The following is a 22143-nucleotide window of genomic DNA, read 5'->3' as shown; positions in this document are numbered from 1 at the left end:
TGAAGAAAAGAGCTTGGTGGCCTCATCCAATCTTCTAGATGCTCAGGGATGGGAAACAAAACCCAGCCAGTTTACTTCCTTCCAGTAGTTTATAAGTGAGGGAATATAAAAGGAATGTTATAAATGGTCAGCAATATTAATATAATGGTATAATGGAATGGTAATAACACCAACCTGAATTATGTACCATCTTTCATTAGGGGCATTCACACTCTGACTAATCAGTGTCATCCCTTCTTTATTGACCAGGGACACAAAGAAACAGCACACAAGATTCCAAGGACTCGCCCAAGATCACAGTGACTCAGAAGCAAGCCTGAGGTTAAATCACTGCCCTGATCTGCACAAAGTATGTGCCCCCCTCTCTGCTTCAGGTGTTCCTAAAAAGCTCCTCATTCCTTCCTAGTCTCCTCGGGCTCCTAGTCCCCTTGACTGAGTGTTCTGGGAGAAACTGCTCAGCTCAGGGGCAACACGCCCCGCTGGACAGTGGGTCATGCTGCCGGAGGAACTAATGTGAGAACTCAAAGCCATAAACAAAGCATCCCTTTATGGCACCAGCAAGTCATCTCTTTCATCTCCAGTCCTACCAAGTCTCTTTATAATGTTACCACCTTTTAAAAACCACCCATCGAAACATCTTAGATTTTGCTACTAGACAGGGAGGGAAAGAAGCAGGAATTATTATTTAACTTCTGTTAAAACTACTTATGTATAACAATCAATAATTGATGCTGCACTTATAGCTCAAATGGACTAGAATCAAGTGAATTAAAAGGTTGTAGAAATTGTATGAAGAACACAAATAACTAAAGTTATGTTACAGGTTTGAAATGCTAACTGAAATAAAACTTGCTAATCAATTGCTTCTTTCTGATTTTTTTCCTATTGCCCTCACTTAACTACAGAAAGGATCAGTTACATGAGAAGAAATTACAAATCCTGCTTCTACAAAGAATGAAGAGTGAAATTAAATACTGACCGTCACTACAGTTTTTTTAAAAAATGTTGAAGCTTAAGAATGAAGACCTTGGATTAGGGCCTAGAGAAGTGATTCAGCAAGTCCTTTATATAGTTGAGCCATTATTGACATTAGAGATTTTTGACTTTCAAAAGTTCGGTACTTTAAAAAAAATTTTTATATATATTTTTATCGAAGTATAGTCAGTTTACAATGTTGTGTCAATTTCTGGTGTACAGCACAATGCTTCAGTCAGACAGGAACATACATATATTCGTTTTCATATACTTTTTCACCGTAAGTTACTACAGGATATTGAATATAGTCCCCTGCGCTATAAAAAGTTCAGTACTTTTGAACAGTACCTAAGAGGGTGATACTTATGAACTGCTTTTTTGCATTCTGGATAAGAAAGATTCAAGCCAGGAAACAATGCCATTTTAATTAAAGCTGGTGTGTATGAGGAGAAATACTGAATGGCAACCTGCATACTACCTTCAAGGGAGAAACACACGTGAGAAAAGACAATAACGTGAGTTACCAGGGTTGAAAAGCAGAGATTGACATGGAAGAATGAACAAATACAATGGCTCTAGTGAATGCTGAAGCAGTTTGCTTTCAAGCTTTCCTCTTTTAGTTCAGTCTGCGTCACTCTGACTTTCCTTAAAGTTGTGTGGGAGAAAAGAAGAGAAATGAAATTTTGCAAATAAAACTGCTCAAGAAATATCTAGAGAAAAAGTTCTGAAGGCAAGATTTTTATGAGGACTCTTTCTTGGTCCCACATCTGGTGTAACAGATACCTAGACAGCTCTTCTTTGGCGAGAAGAATCAAATTCCCCTTCAATTGACAGAGGACCAGTTAATGCAACATGAAAACTTGATTTATAATTCAACAGGATTCTAATTTGCCTTTCCCACTTGGGATATAGATTTAAGAGAAACAATGCAGATGTTGTGTAGGGAATACAGAATTCAAGGGAGCTTTATTCACCTATTGCATCACCCTCAATTCTGGACTGAAATGAAATAGAAGATTGGCAATTATTTTAAAAACGTAGTTCACTGAAAGTAAGAGGGGGAAAAAAAAGATACTCAATGGAAGTCCAGCCATCCACTTTTAAGAGCCCTGTTGGCACAAACCATTTATGTTTTAACAAAAGAGCTGACATAAATCCTTAGAGGGCTATCTTAGATGAGACTTCAGAAGTGGTAAAAATGCAGCACTTCTGAGAAACAGGAAATTCCCAATCTTGGTCTTAAAACTCTAGAAGAACTTCCATTCTTTCCCCTGCTATGAGAAATTTGGGGTAACAAATTACAGTGAACATCCAGTATCAGCAGTTGCTGCTAAAGACCCAAGGTCTTGACAATGATTCCCTTCCTTCCAAGGTGGCAGTGTGGGCTTATCTCAGCCAAAAGAAAGCTCGCACAGTCCAAGGGATGGGATACTCCCAGCTACCACTATATGATCAACATTCCCACTATCATCACTATAAACGATCTTTCTCACTGTGGTCAAATCCCAACAACAGAGTAAGTTCAGCAACTTAACCACCAAATTTTGAGTCCCATAAGGACATGGGACTTGTTTTATTCATCCTTATACTCCTAGCACCAAGCACAGCGTCATTGCTGTCTGTTACCATCACTGGTACTGTCATTTACATAGTATGCAAACAATAAAAACATTTGCTGAAATAAAATGTTACCGTGTAAAATGTCCGAGTCATCTTCAACAAAGTCAATGTCCCTCAAGTCCCATTCTGCGTAATTGTCAAACTCCTGTTTGGAGAAAAAAAAAATTCCCACCCCAAATCCATCAGCTTCGTAATGCTTCTATGGGAGCCATGCTTTGGAAGAAGACAGCTAATACACAAATGGTTGTTAAAAAGCACCGAATGGCATGTAAGGCCAGGGTAACTGCCACACCTAATAAGTCATGGGGAAAACCTGAGGGGCTTTCAGGCAGTAGTGACAACAAAAACGAGAAAGTTACGAGTCTGAGAATAAAGTCAAATCTATTGTTCTAAAAATTAGAAGCAGTCTGTTCATAAAAATCTAACTCCGACCATCCTTCAAGTATTTAGGTAAGAAAACTGCAGTAATTCATCCACCTTTTTACTACCTTCTGAGGGCTCTATTTATTCCATAACCTTGCTTATACAGCTCAGTGGGTAGATTTGTTCACATTCTATTCAATGAGTACCTTCTGTAGGGGTGGTGTCTTTGGGGGCAGCTCTACAATATCAGCTGCTATGAACAAAAATGCTGACCTGGGTGTCGCTGGCAAAACTGTCTGTAGTTGGCTAAACTTTCAAATTACCTCCAGGAGGATTATAATTATGAACTAAGTGATAAATCAAGAGACTTGTGACTACATTCACATGGCTTTTAACTCCATGGCTAAATAAAGAACACATAGTTTCTATACATATATATATTCCTTCCTTCTTTATATACTTGTGAATATAGTACAGGGATCGGCAAACTATAGCCCATGGACCAAATCCAGGCCCGTGCCTGTGTTTGTCAATACAGCTCTGCTGGGACGTAGGCATGCTCATTGGTTTACTGGTATCTATGCTGCTTTTGTATAATAATGGTGGAGTTTAGTTGCAACAGAGACTTTAGTCTATAAAACCTAAAATATTTACTATATGGACCTTAATAGGAAAAGTCTGCCAACCCTCTGATATAGTATAATCTTTTTTTAGGTTTTTTTTTTCAATTTTATTTTTTTGTTGTTGTGGGGGGAGGTAATTAGGTTTATTTATTTATTTTTAATGGAGGTACTAGGGATTGAACCCAGGACCCCATGCATGCTAAGCATGCACTGTGCCACTGAGCTAAACCCTTCCCCTTTGATCCAGTACAATCCTGAAACCTCCTTAGGTGTGGAATGAGAACTAGACTACAGAAACCACATACCTACTAAGGAAGTGGGAGTCAACACCAACGCAACTTAAGAAACAGGTTCTTTGTCTGAAGAACTTTCCCTTTCTGAAGCACGTGAAAATGTTTACAAATGAGAAAACGCACTCAAGGGGAGAAAATGCGGCTACCTAATAAGGCCCTACAAATTACAGTACCTTGAAAAATCTCTTTTTTGGTGATATGAAACCTATGGGTAAGAGATACAACCTCACCCAGAACAAAAACAAGTTTCTCCTACCTCAATGAAATCTGCTCGAGCTGGCATGTATCCTGCCATGTCCCGAGAAAGCAAGGAGTCAAAGGTAGGTCGGGGAGGGTCATCGGCAGCTGGAAGAATTTAGAGTTTTTCTTAGTTACTTAATAAAATATTGGCATAAAAAGGTGACAGAGGAAAAGTCCTTGTTTAGACTCTGAAATGTTTTTGTATGGAGAAGGACAGTGTTTGAGAGAAAAAATAAAATTCAAGATTTTTATAAAGAAAAAGTAAAAAAAGTATAGTGGAAACAGACTGATTTCTTAAAAAGGAAATTAAGACTTAGGGAATCCTCTAAATAAATATGGGAAATTCCCTCTGATTTTTGCTTTCCTAACATGAAAGAAAACCGAGGATCTTTTCTTTAATATTACAGAAATGAAGCATTTATTTACCCTGTCTGCCTTAGGTCCCTTACCTCTTGGGACCAAGCTCAATTTACAAATCCCACCCAACTGAGAGGCAAAAAAAAAAACACTGGGTTTGTAATTGACTGGAATTGAGTCCAGGCTCTAACATAACATCCACTAGCCCCATGACCTCACACAAATTATTTAACATTTCTGAATCTCAGTTTCCTTGTGTGCAAAACAAAAGCACTTGCTCAGCCTGCCTCACTGGGGTGCCATGAGGAGGAAATGGTCTAAGAATTTAAGAACAAAGTGCTAACATCCAAAGTGCTATCCAAACAGGAGGCATCAGCAGGCTTTGAGTTAGTCAGCTGTGAAACTGTTTCTAGAGAGTATGACGAAAGCAGGGGGTGGGGTAGAAAAACATTCATATCTCATTACTCGTGCTCTGGGAGTCATTCAGGAAACACGTCCATTTATAATTCATCACAGTTCTGATTATGCCATGAGTCTCTAAGCCACATAAGATTAAAAAAGAAAAAAAGTTTTCCATTACTGCCACAGCAAAGTGATCAAAAATAACAAATTGCTTCTTTGACTTAACACTGGGATGATTAATTACAGTGAGTTAAATACTGGACTCCCTTACATAACTACTCTCTACAAAAAACATAAACGAAGACAAAAACTACTGTCTACAATCACAAATTGTCCATTAAAAAGGCTTGTACTTACAATAGCATGGAAAGGTTGGTTCGTTTTCGACCTCTCATTTCACAGAAGCAAGCATTAAAGTTAACTGGTATGTTCAAGAGCCTCAGAGTAGGTGGAACAACACATTGGATCCAGGCACCCAGATATCCAGTACAGAACTCTGACCCTCCTTGCCCTCTGACGGCCCTGGCTCTTGATAACCGGCACGCCAATTCCTCCGGCCTTCCATAAACTTGTTAGCTGTCCTAGTCATCAAACCACTCGTTATCTCCTACTGTAACAGGGCCCAAGGATGAACTAAGTAAGTATCTCTTATTGCTACAGGGAGGTACTCACAGTGAAATGGAATGGCTGTGTCAGCAGTTTTTGCTTCCTCTGCTTGCTTCAGGTTCAGCAGGGTAGATGCAAACAGAGGGTTATTGATGAAATGCTTCATATAGTGCTTCTCACACTCCTCCTTGGTCTTAGTGCACATCTGATTGGCTACATCCTGCCTAGGGGAGTGCGGAAAAAGAGAAAAGGAAGTAGTAATTTCATTTATACATAATGGTGAGAGCACGGTTTGTTCTTTCCGTAGTTTAAGTCCTGTCCATGTACTGTCTGGAATTGTCTACCTCCAAACTGATACCACAGAGCTATCAGCACAACAGTAAGACAAGTATAAACACAGTACTGGTGTATTCTGATGTTCCAAACCCTGCTATTCCAAGATACAGTAAAAGCACCTGAATAGCCCTCTCCAGTCCATCAAAAGAAAGGACAATCATCAGAAAATCTGTAAATTTCTCTAGAGCCTTGCTATAAATAATAAGCTACTTCAGAACGTTCAAAATTTACATAAGGACAGTTTTATATCTGTATGTTTTTTTGGTTAACAAAACACTTCACGTGACCAAGTGTTTCTTTACTAGAGCTCCCATGATATGCCAAGCTCTAAACTAGAAACATTCACAACGTAATTTTAATTAATCCTAGTATTAGCTGTGTGGTGTATTTACTATCTCAAGTTCATAGATGAAAAAAAGAGGCCCAAAGAGATTAAGAAACTTGCTTAGAACATAAAGCACATAAGTGACAAAGCCAGAATGTGTACTTAAGACCCCTGGCTCCTGGCCCAGATGATGGAGAGGTGGAGGTGTAATCTCTCCAAGTCCCCTCTCAACTTCTCTCTTCCACAGCACTTCACCTGTCCTTCTCCTAAGGCATTACTAACCTCTGCCTGGTGTACAATCATATGTGCATATATTTGGTTCCCCTACTGGACGACAAGCTTCTGGAATGCAGGATACACGTCAGAATTCTCAGCTCTAGCACCCTCCCCACCAAGCTTGGTGCCTTATCCACCGCAGACAGAGAAACAATAGTCTTTTTTGTGGTCTCTGCTAGGAGGGAAGGGGGACGAAGAGGACCAGCCCATTTTAGAGAGCTAGAATTTTAAGCAAAAAAACTAGGCCAAAGATGACCAGCAAGCTCCTCGTGAGTGATTACTTTTTCCATCGTCTTTGGTATTCCTATAGTAAACAATGTTTTATGATGCTTAATAAATGCTGAGTGAATTAATACAAGCCAAATATGGGCTGAACTTAAGTCTCTTTCTTCAAAGCCCTGAACATAAGGGAGGTAGCACAGCGTATTCTGCTAGTATCAGGATAGATTACATATACTAGGGAGTCATGACAGGGAAGGGTCTTTCACTAATAAACTATGTGATCATGAGAGGTCATTTTTCACTTCCTAAGCTTCAGATTCTTCATAAACAAAATATATTGAATAATGCCTCTGCTATCCAGTTTACAAAATGAAATCAACAGTGTGAAAGTACTCCCAAAAGGTAAAAATGAAAGTGGTGGTATTATTAAGCAATGTCACCTCACAGGGCAACGGCAATGAGTGCTACTCAATTCTGCCAAGCTCGGACAAAGGCAGGTAGCTACAGGCTATAGACAAGGGATGGGAATCAGTAGTCTGTCACACCTGACTCTCAGGTAAACTACAGCCATCTACCTAAAGTCCAGCTCATGTAAATGATGAGGGCATCCACAGCCAAGAAAAATTCATAAAATCAGAAAGGAACAATAGCTAGTTAAGTCTAACTTCCCCACTATTCAGAAAGGAATAGCCAACCTCCCCATGCTAATGTGTCCAAAGTGGCCTTCTAGAGATGCCTGGTCCCAGCCCACTAAATGTCCTGTATCCCCGTGAGAAGGTTCAGTCTTGGAAAATAATGTGCAGAGGGACAAGGACTTGTCTCTAAGTCATGTGTCAACAGAAAAGCAACACATGGCCCCCAAACTCCTTTTTCTGAGGCTCCTCCTTTTATCTTCAACAGTACCTTTTTTCAGAGCCCACAAAAGCTTACTCCCAAGTTCTTACCAATTTCCAAAGCCACAATCCATCACAGCTTCTAAAAGGGCCATTTCTTCTTGAGCGGTCCAGCTGGGGTCAAGAACAGGAAAATCTGAGGTCTAAGATAGAAAAAGTCTTGCCTAAGAACGGATATAGAAATGGAAGCCAGCAATCCCAAATGTAATCCTAACTGTAGTCAAATGACTGTCACTCTCATGGTATTGAGAGGTGCCTAAAGTACATTCTTCTTAGTTGTCCACACCCTCACCTCTATTTCTACCATTAGCTACAAGAGTCTCCAATATTATCAACCACAAGTGCCATGTAACTCATGCAGAAATACATGTTTTTTAAACTTAGCATAAAAGTAGAGATAAATATTATAGTATATTCCCATTTAGCTAAGAAAGAGGAGAATACAAATAGGTATATTTATATTTTTTTAATGGAAGAATAAACTGTATTAAAACCAAGGTTACCTATGGGGGGGAAAAAGGGAGAAAGTAGGGTGGAAAGGACAAGGACGGGGGAGGGTATAGCTCAATGGTAGGGCACGTGCTTAGCATGCACAAGGTCCTGGGTTCAACCCCCAGTACCTCCTTTAAATAAATAAACAAACAAATAAATAAACCTAATTATCTCCCCCTCAAAAATAAACAAAAAAATGATCTTTAAAAAGTAGTAAAAAAGTCACAGGTGGAGCCCATAGCCTGACAGCTTCCACTTTTTTGCCCTCAGGATCTCTGAACCACCACATAAAAAAATCTAGCCTCTTTTCTGGAAAGACCATGTGGAGAGGCCACATGGAGAGGGAGAGGCCCCAAGGCGTCCAGGCAGTTAAGATGTTCCAGCTAACTCCCAACCAATTCAAGCCACCCTGAGGTGCCAAAAGTGAAAAAACCCCTTTGACTTCCATTTCTAGCACAACACGTGGAACAAGGCTACTCTCATGGTGCCAGTGTGAATTCCTGACCCACAAAACTGTAGGAGATAATAAAATAGTTATTTTAAACCACAAGGTTTTGAAGAAGCTGTTAGGGGCAACAGATAACTGAAACGCCTCTCTATTTTATCATATGCTTGAAATTTACTATAAGTTAAAAAACAAAAAAAGGACACAAGAAGTCTTCAGAATACACAGGCTTTTAGAAACTGTTTTATCTCTTGTTAATGACCAAAAAAAAACCCAACACCCCTCTGTGATGATCTGTGAAATCACACAAACAAGCAATACACTTTATCTGAGCACGTACTATGACTATGCCTCACATGTGAGGACTATGAGGTCCACAAGAGAAATTTCAGAGTCTATGTCTATATTAAATTCATAATAATCGTTCAATGTGGAAAGTACCATAAATACATGTAAATATAGTGACATAGTTGAAAAGCCTGTATTATTTTTAAAAGTGTATTTTGGAATATTAATTAGCCCTCACTAACTTTATTGTGAGATAAACCAGAAAGACTTTCTACATCAAAAAATAAGTGGCATAAGGCAGTTTTTCTTAAAGTTGAATCAATGGTATTCAATTTCTGGACCCAATCTCAGCCCTACTGAACCAGGATCTCTAACATCATGTCCTAGGAATCTATAATTTTAAGAACCTCCCAGGTGATTCTTATGCACTAAAGCTTAAGAATCACTGGTATAAAAGGTGTGGCAGAAAGAGGTGCCTTGACTTGTTCAAGGTTCTAAGAATTATAAGACAAAAATAGGCAAAGAACTCAGAAATCTTGATTAATGCACCACCCACCACAGCATGAGTAACTTCCAAAAATACAGCACCGTGAGATGGCAAAAGTACTGAAAACCATTTAAAGTTTTCTGAGGCTCTGTGTGGAAAAAAATTAAGTTTTTAGTGGCTTCGTGTGTAGAAAGGCAAAATTTGGTCATCATTCCTATGGAAGGAAAGATTCCTCTTTCCCTTATCTGGAAATAAAGACTAGCAAAAAAAAAAAAAAAAAAAAGGAGTATTAGTAACCTCCAAAAGTTCTGCAAAATAAAGGACAGAATTCTGAAATGTGTTTGTATGGGTGTTGAATATGTGAGAAAGGGATGATGTAATGTGAAGAATTAAGTGGACTTGAGTGAAACTTAGTGCCTTCAGCATCATGCAGAATTCATGGTGCCCAGAACAGCTAAAGACAGCTCGTGGTCAGCTTTCCTGCAGTGGATAACCATCAATCTACCCAACCTATACTCAATCATCCTTTTAGGAATTATTTTCACAATTCAAATGAATAAATCTGTATTCTGGTTCTAGGCATTCTTGTGTGAATTTGGGAAGAATACGCCAGCTTTCTGAAGATCTGATAACTTTAGCAAAATGAACTCAACCCCACAGCTACTCTGACCACACTCTCTCAATCCTTCATTCATTTTGCAATTAACAAAAGGGAAAAACATTATTCATAGGAAAAGATGTTCTATATCGTATGTTGTCAGAGAAATGCCAATTAAAACAATGAGATAGCACTATACCTATTAGAATGGTCAAAATCCAGAACACTGACAACACCAAATGCTGACTAGGACGGGAGCAACCAGAACTCTGATTCATTGCTGGTGGGAATGTAAAATGGTACAGCCACTTTGGGCAGTTTGGAAGTTTCTTACAAAACTAAACATATTCTTACCATGGGATCCAGCAACCACATTCCTGGGTATTTACCCAAAGGAGCTGAAAACTTATGTCTACATAAAAACCCAAACATAGATATTTATAGCTGCTTTATTCTTAATTGTTAAAACGTGGAAGCAACCAAGATGTCCTTTAGTTGATGGATAGATAAATCAACTGTGATATATCCAGACAACAGAATATTATTCAGCACTGAAAAAGAAATGAGCTATCAAGCCAGGAGAAGACATGGAAGAAACTTAAATACATATTACTGAGTGAAAGCAGCCAATAAGAAACAGCTACACACTGTATGATTCCAACTATATGACATTTTGGAAAAGGCAAAACCATGTAGATCATAAAAAAGATCAGTGGCTGCCAGAGGCTGGGGGGCAGGGACAGATGAATAGGCAGAACACAGAATATTTTTAGGGCCATGAAACTACTCTGTATGATACTATAGTGGTAGACAGATAACATTATATATTTCTACAAACCCACAGAATATGTAACACCAAGAGTGAACCCTAATGTAAGTGATGGAGTTTGGGTGATAATGAGGTGTCAGTGCAGGTTCACCAATTATAATATACGTACAATTCTGGTAGGGAAGTGTTAATAACGGGGGAGGCTACACATTTGTGGGGGCAAGGGTTATATGGGAAATGACTGTACTTTCTAATCAGTTTGGCTGTGAACCTATAACTGCTCTAATAAACAAAGTCTAATATAAAAAAAAATGTATTCCAAACTTATAATTAGTGAAGAAACTATTTAGAAGACTGAAGGTATGCAGGGAGAGGTAGGGGAAGGCCAGCGAGCTGACTGCCAAACTCTCTTACTAAGGAGCATTTCTCTGACTACTTCATTATGGACCAGGATCTGACTCTCAGCATCCCAGAAACTCATCCTAAATAAGACTTCACAAATAATCAGGGTCTGATGTGCTAAGTCACCCTTTCTAAGCCTTTAAGAAACTGAAGTAGATACACTACAGTGCTGCGGTACACAGAATTCTAAAGATGTCCCCCACTGCCAAGATTCCTGTCCTCTGATCATTCGATCAAAGTATTACTGTAAAGGGACTATGCTGGTGGGATTAAGGTACTAATCAGCTGACCTTAAAATAGGGGGATTATTCAGGTGACCCCAATGTAATCAAATGGGCCCTTAAAAGTAGACGAGGGAGGCAGAAGAGTCAGAGAGACTCAGTACAGGAGATTAACCAGGAGAGGTCAGAGAGACTCCAAGCACTTCATCAATAACCAACTCCCTGTCATTGCTGAAGCTGAATACGGGGAAAAGGGAGCCAGGAACCTCTAGAGGCTGAGAGCAAGTCCCGGCCAACAACCAAGAAGGAAACAGTAGCATCAGTCCCACAACCTCCAGGCAGTGACCTCTGTCAACAACGTGAATGAAAATGGAGGTGGACTGGAAGTGGATTCTCCCCCAGGGCCAGGAAGGCCAACACTTTCATTTCAGCCTTATGGAATCTGGAGCAAACCGCTTAGCCTAATGGTCTTCTGACCTACAGAACTGTGAGGTGATAAATTTGTGCTGCTCCATGTTTGCTAAGTTGCTATGGCAGTAAGAGAAAACAAATACAAGTATCAGTGGCTTAATACACAATGAAGAAGATGCTCAGCCAGCATTCTTTCCTGTAAGAAAGCCACTCGGTGAACTAGGAGTTAGGCTCTGGTAACTGACAAAACTATCTTCCCAAGTATATATACCCGCCAAGCATACCAGATACTCACTTTGGCTTATTAAAGGGCCCAGTCCTCTGCCTAGAGACTGGAAGGACACCACCATCTGCCTCTCATTCCTTCTTTAGAGGTGGCACAAGATCAATCAAATGACAGCCAAGTCTTGTTCTGGCCTATAAGTCAATCTTACCTCTTGCTATGTCATTCACTCTACATTCGTTTTACAACTTAACCCTCCGAGGGTACCTAATTTCCCCAAGGCTGGGGATGGAGTGCTAGACATAAACTTCACCACTGCCCACACAAACCGCATAAAAATATCATTAGCCAAACACACTGACAACACATTTATCAATGAACCTAAAAAGCAGTGCACCTCTGATCCTTGTATCAGTAAACGTCAAAAAGTACTTCCTTTAAATTCCTTCTAATCTGAGACAATAATCTGTGTACATAAAATGATTTTAGAGCCATAAAACCCTTAAAAGTTTATGGGGTAATGATTACCTAATTCAGAAGAAGGGGAAAGAAAAAGGAAAGAAATACCTGGAGATGAAGGGGAAAAAAGACTAATTTCCAGTATAATACTTGAAAATATACAGAAATTCCCTGCAACTTCATCATTACCATTATTTCATAAGTATGATCACTTTGATGTTTCTTGTACTCAAATCCTCGAGTGAAACACTGCAAAAGAAAGGAAAACAAAGTTACCAAAAAGCTACTTTTTGAAATGTTTTCTCAAAGGATAAAAGATGGCTTGGGGGTATTCTACTCATTTGTGATGAGATTTTAGAATTCATGTGTCTGCAGTCACAATAGGGAGGTGAGATTCACAGTTTTCAGTGGCTTTTTTTGAGAGGAAAAAAACCCAACAATCTGAAAAAAAGACTTTTTCCTAGGACAACCCCTCCTTCGATAAAAGCGTAAGTCCTGGAAGCAGACGGCCTAAATTTGACTCCTGGCTTCATACTTACAGTATTTCAGCAATTCTAAGATATATATTTTTTCACATTTTAAAACTGAAATGAGGATTCATTTTATAATAAAAAGTATATCATAACCTCCATCAGCCATTCTTACACTTGAACACTTCTGAAATTGCCATGCGTCTTTTAATCAATAGCATCTTGGATCTGAAAAAATTGTTTGCTGTGTGACCTTGTGCAAATGACTTAACCTCTCTTTGCCTCAGTTTCCTCTACAAAATAGGGATTGTAATCATACTTACTTCCTAGAGTTGCAGTGATGATTTAAAGGTCAATTCATGCAAAGTACTCAAAATAGAGCCTGGCACAGAGTAAGCACTTGTAATTAGTATTGCTATTACCACCATCATCCACAAAACAGTTTGTTCCCTTGTTTACCACCTGAAGATCACTCTTCAGTAAGATAATAAACAGTGTCATAGGTGCTATCGAAAGGAATACTCCTCCAATTGTTTACTGTAGACCCAATATTTCAAATCTACGGGCAACAACAGCATTAAGTTGATTCAGGAAAGTGGAATATTCAACAGTCTATCTCGTCCATCCTGTTCTGTTCCCCAGTTTTTCACTTGTAAAATGTGTAACAGAAGATTGACTGGAAAAAAATAGATTTAAGAAGGTATGGTCCTTCTGAGAAAATGATGGTCAACTCTGAGTTTACTATACCCATAAAACCAGGGAAGCCTCCCTTTAATGAGTTACCTGTAAGCAGAGGAAAAAAGGAGGTGGCCCACATTCAGCACACTTGATATAAGGTTCCATGAGGTAGGAGGAGCAACCTCGGCAAGGTGGCTTATCAGAGGGATCATCTAGGACAGAAAGAAAAATAGACTAGCTTCAAAACACCTTACGATTATCTTCAGTGCAAGAAGGTAAAAATCTGAGGCTTCGCTGAAAAGTTCATGGAGACAAGATGAGCTCATTCCAAATAAGAAAACCCCAAAATTATGTTTTTATATTTCAGGGTAGCTGTGTTCCCTCCTACAGTATACCTACTATTTCAAACAGCACTTAAGTAGATATGGCCCTTGCAAAGAAGTTTCAAAAGCAAGTTTTAACTGGAAGTTTCAGAATGCCCACAATTTATTTTTCCAGGGGCAAATAAAAAAAGTCACATACCTACACAACACATATGTAGTTATAGGCAAAGCCAATCTGACAAAATGTTAATAATTGCTGGATCTAGATAATGGGTAATAAGTAATCACTGTACTGTTCTTTTAGCTTGTCTATAAGTTTGAAGATTTTTGTAATAAAAAGTTGAGGGGAAAACCCTTTAATATATATTTTGGGATATACTACTTTATATTTGAGGTGGGAGTTAAGCCCAGGACAGCTCCCTGCCTTTCTCCCACAATAAGCAGAGAACAAAACAGACCTTCCTTCAGTTCCAATGAAGGTATTATCTCTGAAATATTAAGGTAAGGAGTACAATCTAAACTCTCTAAAGTCATAAAAATGCAAGCATGTGTGTCCCTGGCTGCCCCCAACTCTGCCACTCTTGAGTCAGGGCAACCCAACAGAGCCGCTCTCTGTGATGAACAAAAGGAGTCTAAGAGAATAGGCTTTGAAGCAGATTTAATCTGTTTAGCCTGGGGCAGGATTTCTCACATTCTGGAATAGCATTTTCTTCCCTGAAGTCCAAGAAACTGTCTTCAAGCACGCTTTACTTCTTAAGGTAGTGATCCTTGTTCTTTTCATTTGTTTCTATATGAAGACTTGGAAAAAAATGACAGGAGAAAGAAAGGTAATCTTTCTGGCAACAGCTTCAAAATAAATATATCAAACAGCAACTACTACACTTCTCCCATTAAAAATTTTGACATGGAGGAACAAAAATTATTTTATATTAAAAGCCAATTTTTGCCAAATTACCTTCTTCCTCACATCCTTTTATTCTGATGATAGAAGCTTGTTTTACTTTCCTCAAACTTTCTTCAACAGTAATAACAAAAACTTGGCTAATGACTGACCAAAGTAAAGTCTTTAAACCCTTATATCAAGAATTATTTTGTAAAAATTAGTTTCTGTTTTCAAAAGTTTTAGACAATAGAAGTATACAGTATGTTACCCTCTATTAACATTCTGGTTTCCAGCTCTTTCTCTATGTATGTGTATATATATATTTAACAAAAGTGGGATACTACACTTAAAGTTTTATAGCCTGTTTTTTTTTTTCACTTGACAATATGTGGTCAACATCTTTCATGATGGTACACATTGCTCTTCCTCATTCCTTTTCATGGATGAATAATATTCCATTATATCAATTACCTAACCTAATGGTTTTCAACTGTGCCCTAAGAAGGCATTCTGAAAATATGAGGTATTTTTTTGCTGCCACAGTGACTAAGGAGCACTGCTGGCATCTGGCAGGCAGGGACCAGGGATGCTAGATATCCTGCAATGCTTGATATTCCTACACAAGGATTGGCCTGTGTCCTGCACAACTTTCACGTGTTCCACCAGATGTTCAAGGAGGTGAAAAACCTGGTTATAATTTCATGACCTGGAACCTAATTCCATATTACTTATAAAACAAAATGTTCTTGGTATCTTTAATAGGTACTGAATTTTCTAGGAAGGCAACTGCATTACTTCAAGAGGAGAATCTATCTTGTTTTGTTCAGAACTTTACAAACAGTTATTCAAGCCTGTGGTATTCTGAGTCACCAACACAACACATATGAATCATTGTGCATTTGTAGTTGTAAGATGCACAGTGATTCAACATAGGGGTACCAGCATCTGATTACTTAAGTCACGTCTTCTACTGTAATGTCTAAACAAACTGAGATACATATTATTTTATTATAAATTACTTATTTCATTATAAATTACTTCTTTTATTTATCTTTTATAGCATAGTTAGAGCATTATTTTTATTTCTTTGAAAGCATGGGTGTAGATACATTATCTCTATATTTCATTTTCAAACAGTAAAAGGAACTTTAAAAATATTATAGTATTTAGGCCAGATTTTGGTCTCTAATGTCATTCTTCTCTAAAAGCACCATGGGCTCCTCAGAAAAGTGGCTGATTCTAGGGCTGGGGCATGGGAGGTACAAGACGTACCTGGAAAATGCAGTTATGCCAAAAAGGAAGGAGATGCTCAAAAAAGTGACAGGGGAAGGGCATGCCACAAGGTTGCAAGAGCCAGCTTGACGGGGCACACAGTGGTCAAATTAGGATAATCTGAGAACCAAAATAATTAAGTATGATAATGAATTACAAACCATTAAGAAAATAGGAATTCATGTGTCCATACTGATAATAAATAAATAAGCAAGCAAGTAAGTAAGTGAAACAGATGGCCTCTTGATTATAGTAAAATGCTAAGTGCTAACTAGTGAATGTGGAGAGGGTGCTTGATCTGGGGGAAAAATCATTTTGCAACCATCATAATAAAATTGGATCAAGCAAAAATCATCAGTGGATGCTAACTAGGGAGAAATTCTGATGAGGAACAGGGTATTTTATGGCCTGAAAGTGTCTCCTTATGGGTTGCTTATTATATGCAAGGGAAAAAATAGAAATTATATGGTAAAGAATTCAAACAAACACCTTGAGTGGGTTTTCAAAGTCAGCATCACCAATGAGATAGAGCAAGACCAGAAAAACCCAAATTGAGGCATTCTATTTTTAAAAAGGGGGAAAGGGCCTGTATTCTCCAAAAGAGTCAGCCACTAAAGACAAACATTGTGGAACTATTTCAGTTTATTTTATTATTTTTTGGGGAGAAGGAGGGAGGTAAATAGGTTTACTTATTTTATGTTTAGAAGAGGTACTGGGGATTGAACCCAGGACCTCATGCAGGCTAAGCGTACACTCTACTGCTTAAGCTACACCCTCCCCCTGAACTATTTCAGTTAAAGAGACATAGTAACTTAATGCAAGACCTGACTCTGACCCTATCCTGTACGGGAAGGAGAAAAACCTCATAAAGGACATTATTGAGTCAATGGACGAAACTGGAATACAGATGGTAGGTTATAGAAAAGTACTTTATCAATGTTATACTCAGTAAAGTTGGTAACTCTACTGAGGTTAGACTACACTGAAGTTAAAACAGAATATCCTCAGTAGTCTCAGGAAATAAAGCCCTGAGGGGTAAAGGCCATGACATATGTCCCTTACATTCAAATGATCTGAAAAAACAAAATATGGGATGTGTGTGTCTACTTATAAATACATGTATGTGTAAGTAGACTAATATTTATGGATAGAGAATGAGAACACAGGCAAATAGAGTAAAAGGTTTACAAAAGGTGTATGGGCATTCTTTGTATTTTCTTATGCTTCCAATTTTTCTGTAAGTTTGAAATTATTTCCAAATAAAACGTTTAAAAATTATTTTAAAAAGGGAGAGACGGTGGTTTCAGTTTACATTCCAGCATGGGGACAATTCATTTAGGTTCTTTCTCTGAGTATAAAATGAGAGGTTTGAACTAGATGTCTTTGAAGACTCCATTCTGTCCTAAATTTACATAGGGAGTGTGATGAGAGTCAATTAGAGCCCCTTTAAGAAACTGCTAAAGAGAATACATCGCAAAAGTGCCTTTCTGATTCCTCTCATTGAGACACTACTAACATCTAACTATCTAACATCTAATGGATTTCCGTTTCTGCCAAATCTCTTATCTTCAGAATCAGAGAAAAGGTAGTGCATTTTTTCATCTTTGATTGTGGCTGCCTGGACTTACTTCACACATAATTCTCTGCACTATTATTATACTATAGTTTACTATTAGGATACAAGTTCCACCAAAAAGGGGCATGGGGAATATTTTCTTTATTCTACCACTGACATTATTTCTTACCAAGGCACCTGAAATATGTTACTGATTCTAGAGAGAAATCCAACTGCTTTTTAAAATCTTAACTACAGGTTACTATGCCATGTTCACCTAGTTTGCTTATAAGACCTGGGGTGATGTGTTTGTATTGCATGTTCAGTGGGCAATCAGTAGTACTGGGTGATTTTACTTTGATTTGATCCTCTTACTCCTTTAGGATCAGATTCACAGGGCTTTGTTCAACTTCAAAGTGCTTATTTTCCCTCTTTGATCAACTTCCACCGCAGTTTGCTAATAATGTTCAACTGGGACTCGTCTTCATGGTACTTACTGCTAAAGGAACCCAAACGGTCCATTCCCTAGTTGGCAAAGACTGCTGCTTTGATCCTCCTCAATGCAGTGCTCCTTCAGGGAGACCTCAGAACTGGCCAACACGCACAACAAAGCTTGATGACCCCTGTGAACCAACAAAAGTGGCACAGGGATGAGGAAATAATTTAAAGGGACAAGATAAAAAGAAGATAATGCAACACGCTCCGCCACATTCTAGCTTTGTAAGGTAAAGCAAATTATTTTATCTCTGTAAGCTTATTTCCTCCTCTGTAAAATGGGCATGATACAATTGTATCTACCTCTTGAGTTGTGAGGATTTAAAACCAAAATCCACATAAATAATGTGGCAGGGTGCCTGGTCCATAGTAAGCCTCTACAAAGGTTACGTATCCCTAATAAACAGTGACTGGTTTCCTCTGCCCAGCATCACTTCTCTCCTTAGCTATCTTTCCTTTAGGAAATTGATTCTCCCACATTGCACACGGTTTTGGTGGAGGTTGCCAATGGCAATACTCCATCCCCCATCCCAACAGCAGCTAAAGCAACCAGATCTATTCTGACAGAAATCTGAATCTTGAGATACAAGGACAAAGGTCAGTTGGAGCCCAGTCATTCACTAGCCAAAGAATTTGGTCTATGAGCTCTGCCCATTGAGATCCCATTCCCCAAAGGGTGGCCCCTGTTTAGGGTCCCCCTCCATTTATATATCTTTCCAATAATACTTCAATATGAATGAACGTCTGTTACTAGAAACTAGGAATCCTATTTGCTACAACATACATTTTGTTCACTAACTTACTCTTTGAACAAAACTTAATGGGTATGTACAAAGTACCTTCCTGAAGAAATGAATGAACTCCTATTTCACCAACTAAGCCAAGAAAACATTCCTCCTCCTTCTACACTTCCAGAGACTTTTATCTATCTCTTTTCTGGCACTTTTCACATTCAATTTTGTGAGGATTACTTCTGAATGCACATTTCCCCCATTTCTAGACTAAATGAAAGCAGGCGCTACATTGAATACGAACTTGTATGTTTTAAAGTACCAAGCACAATGCAAAGCAGAAAGAACTCAAAAAACACAAATGTAATAAACAAATAAATGTTCTACAGAAAGGTTAATTCATCTTCAGTTCTCCCACAGTGACTTCCTGATAGTTTTAGCTTGAGGACTAATACATCATTAAGTGTATGCAACACTCAGATACGTCAACGAACTTGTCTTTTTTAGGGTGAGCTGGGGTGGTTCTTCCTCTGTTCTAGTCCCAGGAAAATGAGTTTGAAGGAAAGTGAGCTTAGCAAGGAGCATTATGCACTCAGCAATAAAATAATGGACAGATATGCCAAGCTCTTGGATTGGAAGGATTAATATTGTTAAAATGACCATACTACACAAAGCAATCTACACATTTAATGCAATCCCTATCAAATTACCTAGGACATTTTTCACAGAACTAAAACTAATAATTCTAAAATTTATATAGAATCACAAAGGACCCAGAATTGCCAAAGCAATCCTGAAGAAAAAGAATGAAGCTGGAGGCAGGTAATGCTACAAAGCTACAGTAATCAAAACAGCATGGTATTGGCACAAAAACAGACATATGAATCAATGGAACATAAAAGAGAATCCAGAAATTAACTCACGCGCCTATGGTCAATTAATCTTCCGCAAAGGAGGCAAGAATATACAATGGAGAAAAGACAGTCTCTCCAACAAGTGGTATTGGAAAAGCATCCGAGCTGCATGTAAATTAATGACATTAGAACACTCCCTCACATCATACACAAAAATAAAATGGCTTAAAGACTTACACATAAGACAACATAAAACTCCTAGAAGAGAACATAAGCAAAACGTTCTCTGATATAAATTGTAGCAGTGTTCTCCAAGGGCAGTCTACCATGGCAATAGAAATAAAAGCAAAAATAAACAAATGGAATCTAATTAAACTTATAAGCTTTTGTACAGCAAAGGAAACTATAAATAAAACGAAAAGACAACCTATGGAATGGGAGAAAATATTCACAAACAATGCAACTGACAAGGGTTTAAAGTCCAGAATATACAAACAGCTCATACAACTCAGTAACAAAAATACAAAAAATCCAATCCAAAAATGGGCAGAAGACCTAAACAAGCAATTCTCCAATGAAGACATACAAATGGCCAACAGGCACATGAAAAAAATATTCAATATTGGTAATTATCAGAGAAATGCAATTCAAAACTACCACAAGGTATCACCTCAAACCAGTCAGAATGACCATCATTAAAAAGTCGACAAAGGAGAAATGCTGGAGAAGGTGTGGAGAAAAGGCAACCCTCCTACGCTGTTGGTGGGAATGCAGTTTAGTGCAGCCATTATGGAAAACAGTGTGGAGATTCCTTAAAAACCTGAAAATAGACTTACTCTATGATCCAGCAATCCCACTCCTGGGCATATATCTGGAACAAACTCTAATTTAAAAAGATACAGGCATCCCAATGTTCATAGCAGCACTATTTACAATAGCCAAGACATGGAAACAACCTAAATGTTCATCAAAAGATGACTGGATAAAGAAGTTGTGGTGTATACACACAGTGGAATACTACTCAGCCATAAAAAGGAAAAATAATGCCATTTGCAACAACATGGATGGACCTGGAGATTGTCATTCTAAGTGAAGCCAGAAAGAGAAAGAAAAATACTATACAATATCACAAAAGATATCGCTCATACGTAGAATCTAAAAAAAAAAAAAAGACACAAACTTATTTACAAAACAGAGACAGACTCAAACACAGAAAACAAACTTAAGGTTACCAAGGGGGAAAGAGGGTAAGGAGAGATAAATTGCATGTTTGGGATTTGTAGATACTAACCTAGATATGAAATGGATAAACAACAACGTCCTACTGTATAGCACAGGGAACTATACTCAATACCTTGTTATGGCCTATAATGAAAAAGAATATGAAAAGGAATATTTTTTATTTACATATGTATCAATGAACGACTATGCTGTACACCAGAAACACACTGTAAACCAACTGTAGTGCAATAAAAAAATAAAATATTAAACAAAATAAAATGGCCAGAACTTAATGAACTTTTCTCATATGCCAGGTACTGTGGTACCACTGTATGTGGATAATCTCCCAATCCTCACAACCTTCTGAGACATGCTACTTTTTCAAGGGGAGAAAGGAAGCTCTGAAAGATTATGTTACTTGCACAATGTCTTACACGTAGTGAATAGCAGCGCCCCTTCAGCAGAGATTAATAGAGATGATCAAGAAAAGGATGTATCAAGTCTCAAAAACACTCTACGTCGTAAGCACAATACTGCAATAAGCAGACTCTTCTTTCTTCCTCTCTTTTCTTCTCCCAACATACATTTCTGACGCCAACATCCACGAAAGGATGGGTGCTAGCTCCAAATTAACATTTGCCAAATTCAAAGTTACCGGGAAGAGGAGGGAAGGGACCGTCGACAAAGGCATTCAGTGTGGTGCAGAGGACAGGGGTAGATTTGGGAGTTCTGCGTTCAAGATTCCAAGCCTCACTACTTTCCTTATTCGCTGTGTGATCTTGGGCAAGTCATTCTACTGGAGACTCAGACAGCCTCGGCTCTAAAAACTGGGCCTGAAATACCTACACTGGAAGGCGCACTGGAAAACTCAAAGGGTAACGTCGGCCAGGTGCAGGGCACACTAGGGCTGTCCAAATTGGGAATACGCGCTTCATTGCAGAGTCCGTAATATACCGAGGCTGGGACCCAGCACGACCGCCCAGGGGGCGGGACGCCCCACGCTCCCGAGCGGGGCGGGGCCCCAGGGCGCAGGCCGGGCCCGCGCCGCCCTCCCCCACCGCGCGGCGTGGCCCGCGCCTCGCGCCAGCTCGCTCCCCTCGCCCTCGACGCCCCATGGGCCCGCAGCCCGCCCCTGTCCCCGCCGTATCTCGCGGTCCCGGCCTCCCCCTTGTCCCGCAAGAGGGGCTCAAGCCCCGCCGCCGCCCTCCCTGCAGCACCTCGTGCCTCACCTCACCGCGTCCCCCTCCTCCGCGCCGAGGAAACGCCAGCCGTGCGCGCCCCAGGCTTGCGTGCTCGCTCCCGAGCGGCGCAGGCGCGAGCTCGCCGCGGGCCGCG

General features: G+C 39.2%; 1 protein-coding gene across 6 annotated transcripts in view; it reads right to left on the bottom strand.

Annotated features, from left to right (window-relative positions):
- The window catches only part of TADA2A (transcriptional adaptor 2A), a 38387-nt gene extending 16271 nt beyond the window's left edge, over nt 1-22116 (bottom strand). Inside the window, exons 1-9 of one of the 6 annotated variants that reach the window (XM_072940301.1) lie at nt 22038-22082; nt 19661-19752; nt 18005-18130; nt 13580-13686; nt 12516-12575; nt 7583-7674; nt 5546-5703; nt 4131-4219; nt 2668-2740 (exon numbers count right to left, since the gene is read on the bottom strand). In XM_072940301.1, the coding sequence (XP_072796402.1) occupies nt 2668-2740; nt 4131-4219; nt 5546-5703; nt 7583-7674; nt 12516-12575; nt 13580-13686; nt 18005-18029 (604 nt within the window). In that variant the 5' untranslated portion in view covers nt 18030-18130; nt 19661-19752; nt 22038-22082. Of the gene's footprint in view, nt 1-2667; nt 2741-4130; nt 4220-5545; nt 5704-7582; nt 7675-12515; nt 12576-13579; nt 13687-18004; nt 18133-19656; nt 19753-21957 lie in introns of all 6 variants that reach the window. The other 5 variants (XM_072940302.1, XM_072940299.1, XM_072940300.1 and 2 more) reach the window with 5 other exon arrangements.
- Between the last annotated feature and the right edge of the window lie 27 nt (nt 22117-22143).

This window comes from Vicugna pacos, chromosome 16, assembly GCF_048564905.1.
Source record: "Vicugna pacos chromosome 16, VicPac4, whole genome shotgun sequence".
Classification (NCBI taxonomy): domain Eukaryota; kingdom Metazoa; phylum Chordata; class Mammalia; order Artiodactyla; family Camelidae; genus Vicugna; species Vicugna pacos.
The sequence above is the reverse complement of the archived record's forward strand: the minus strand, read 5'-3'. Positions and strand labels throughout refer to the sequence as shown.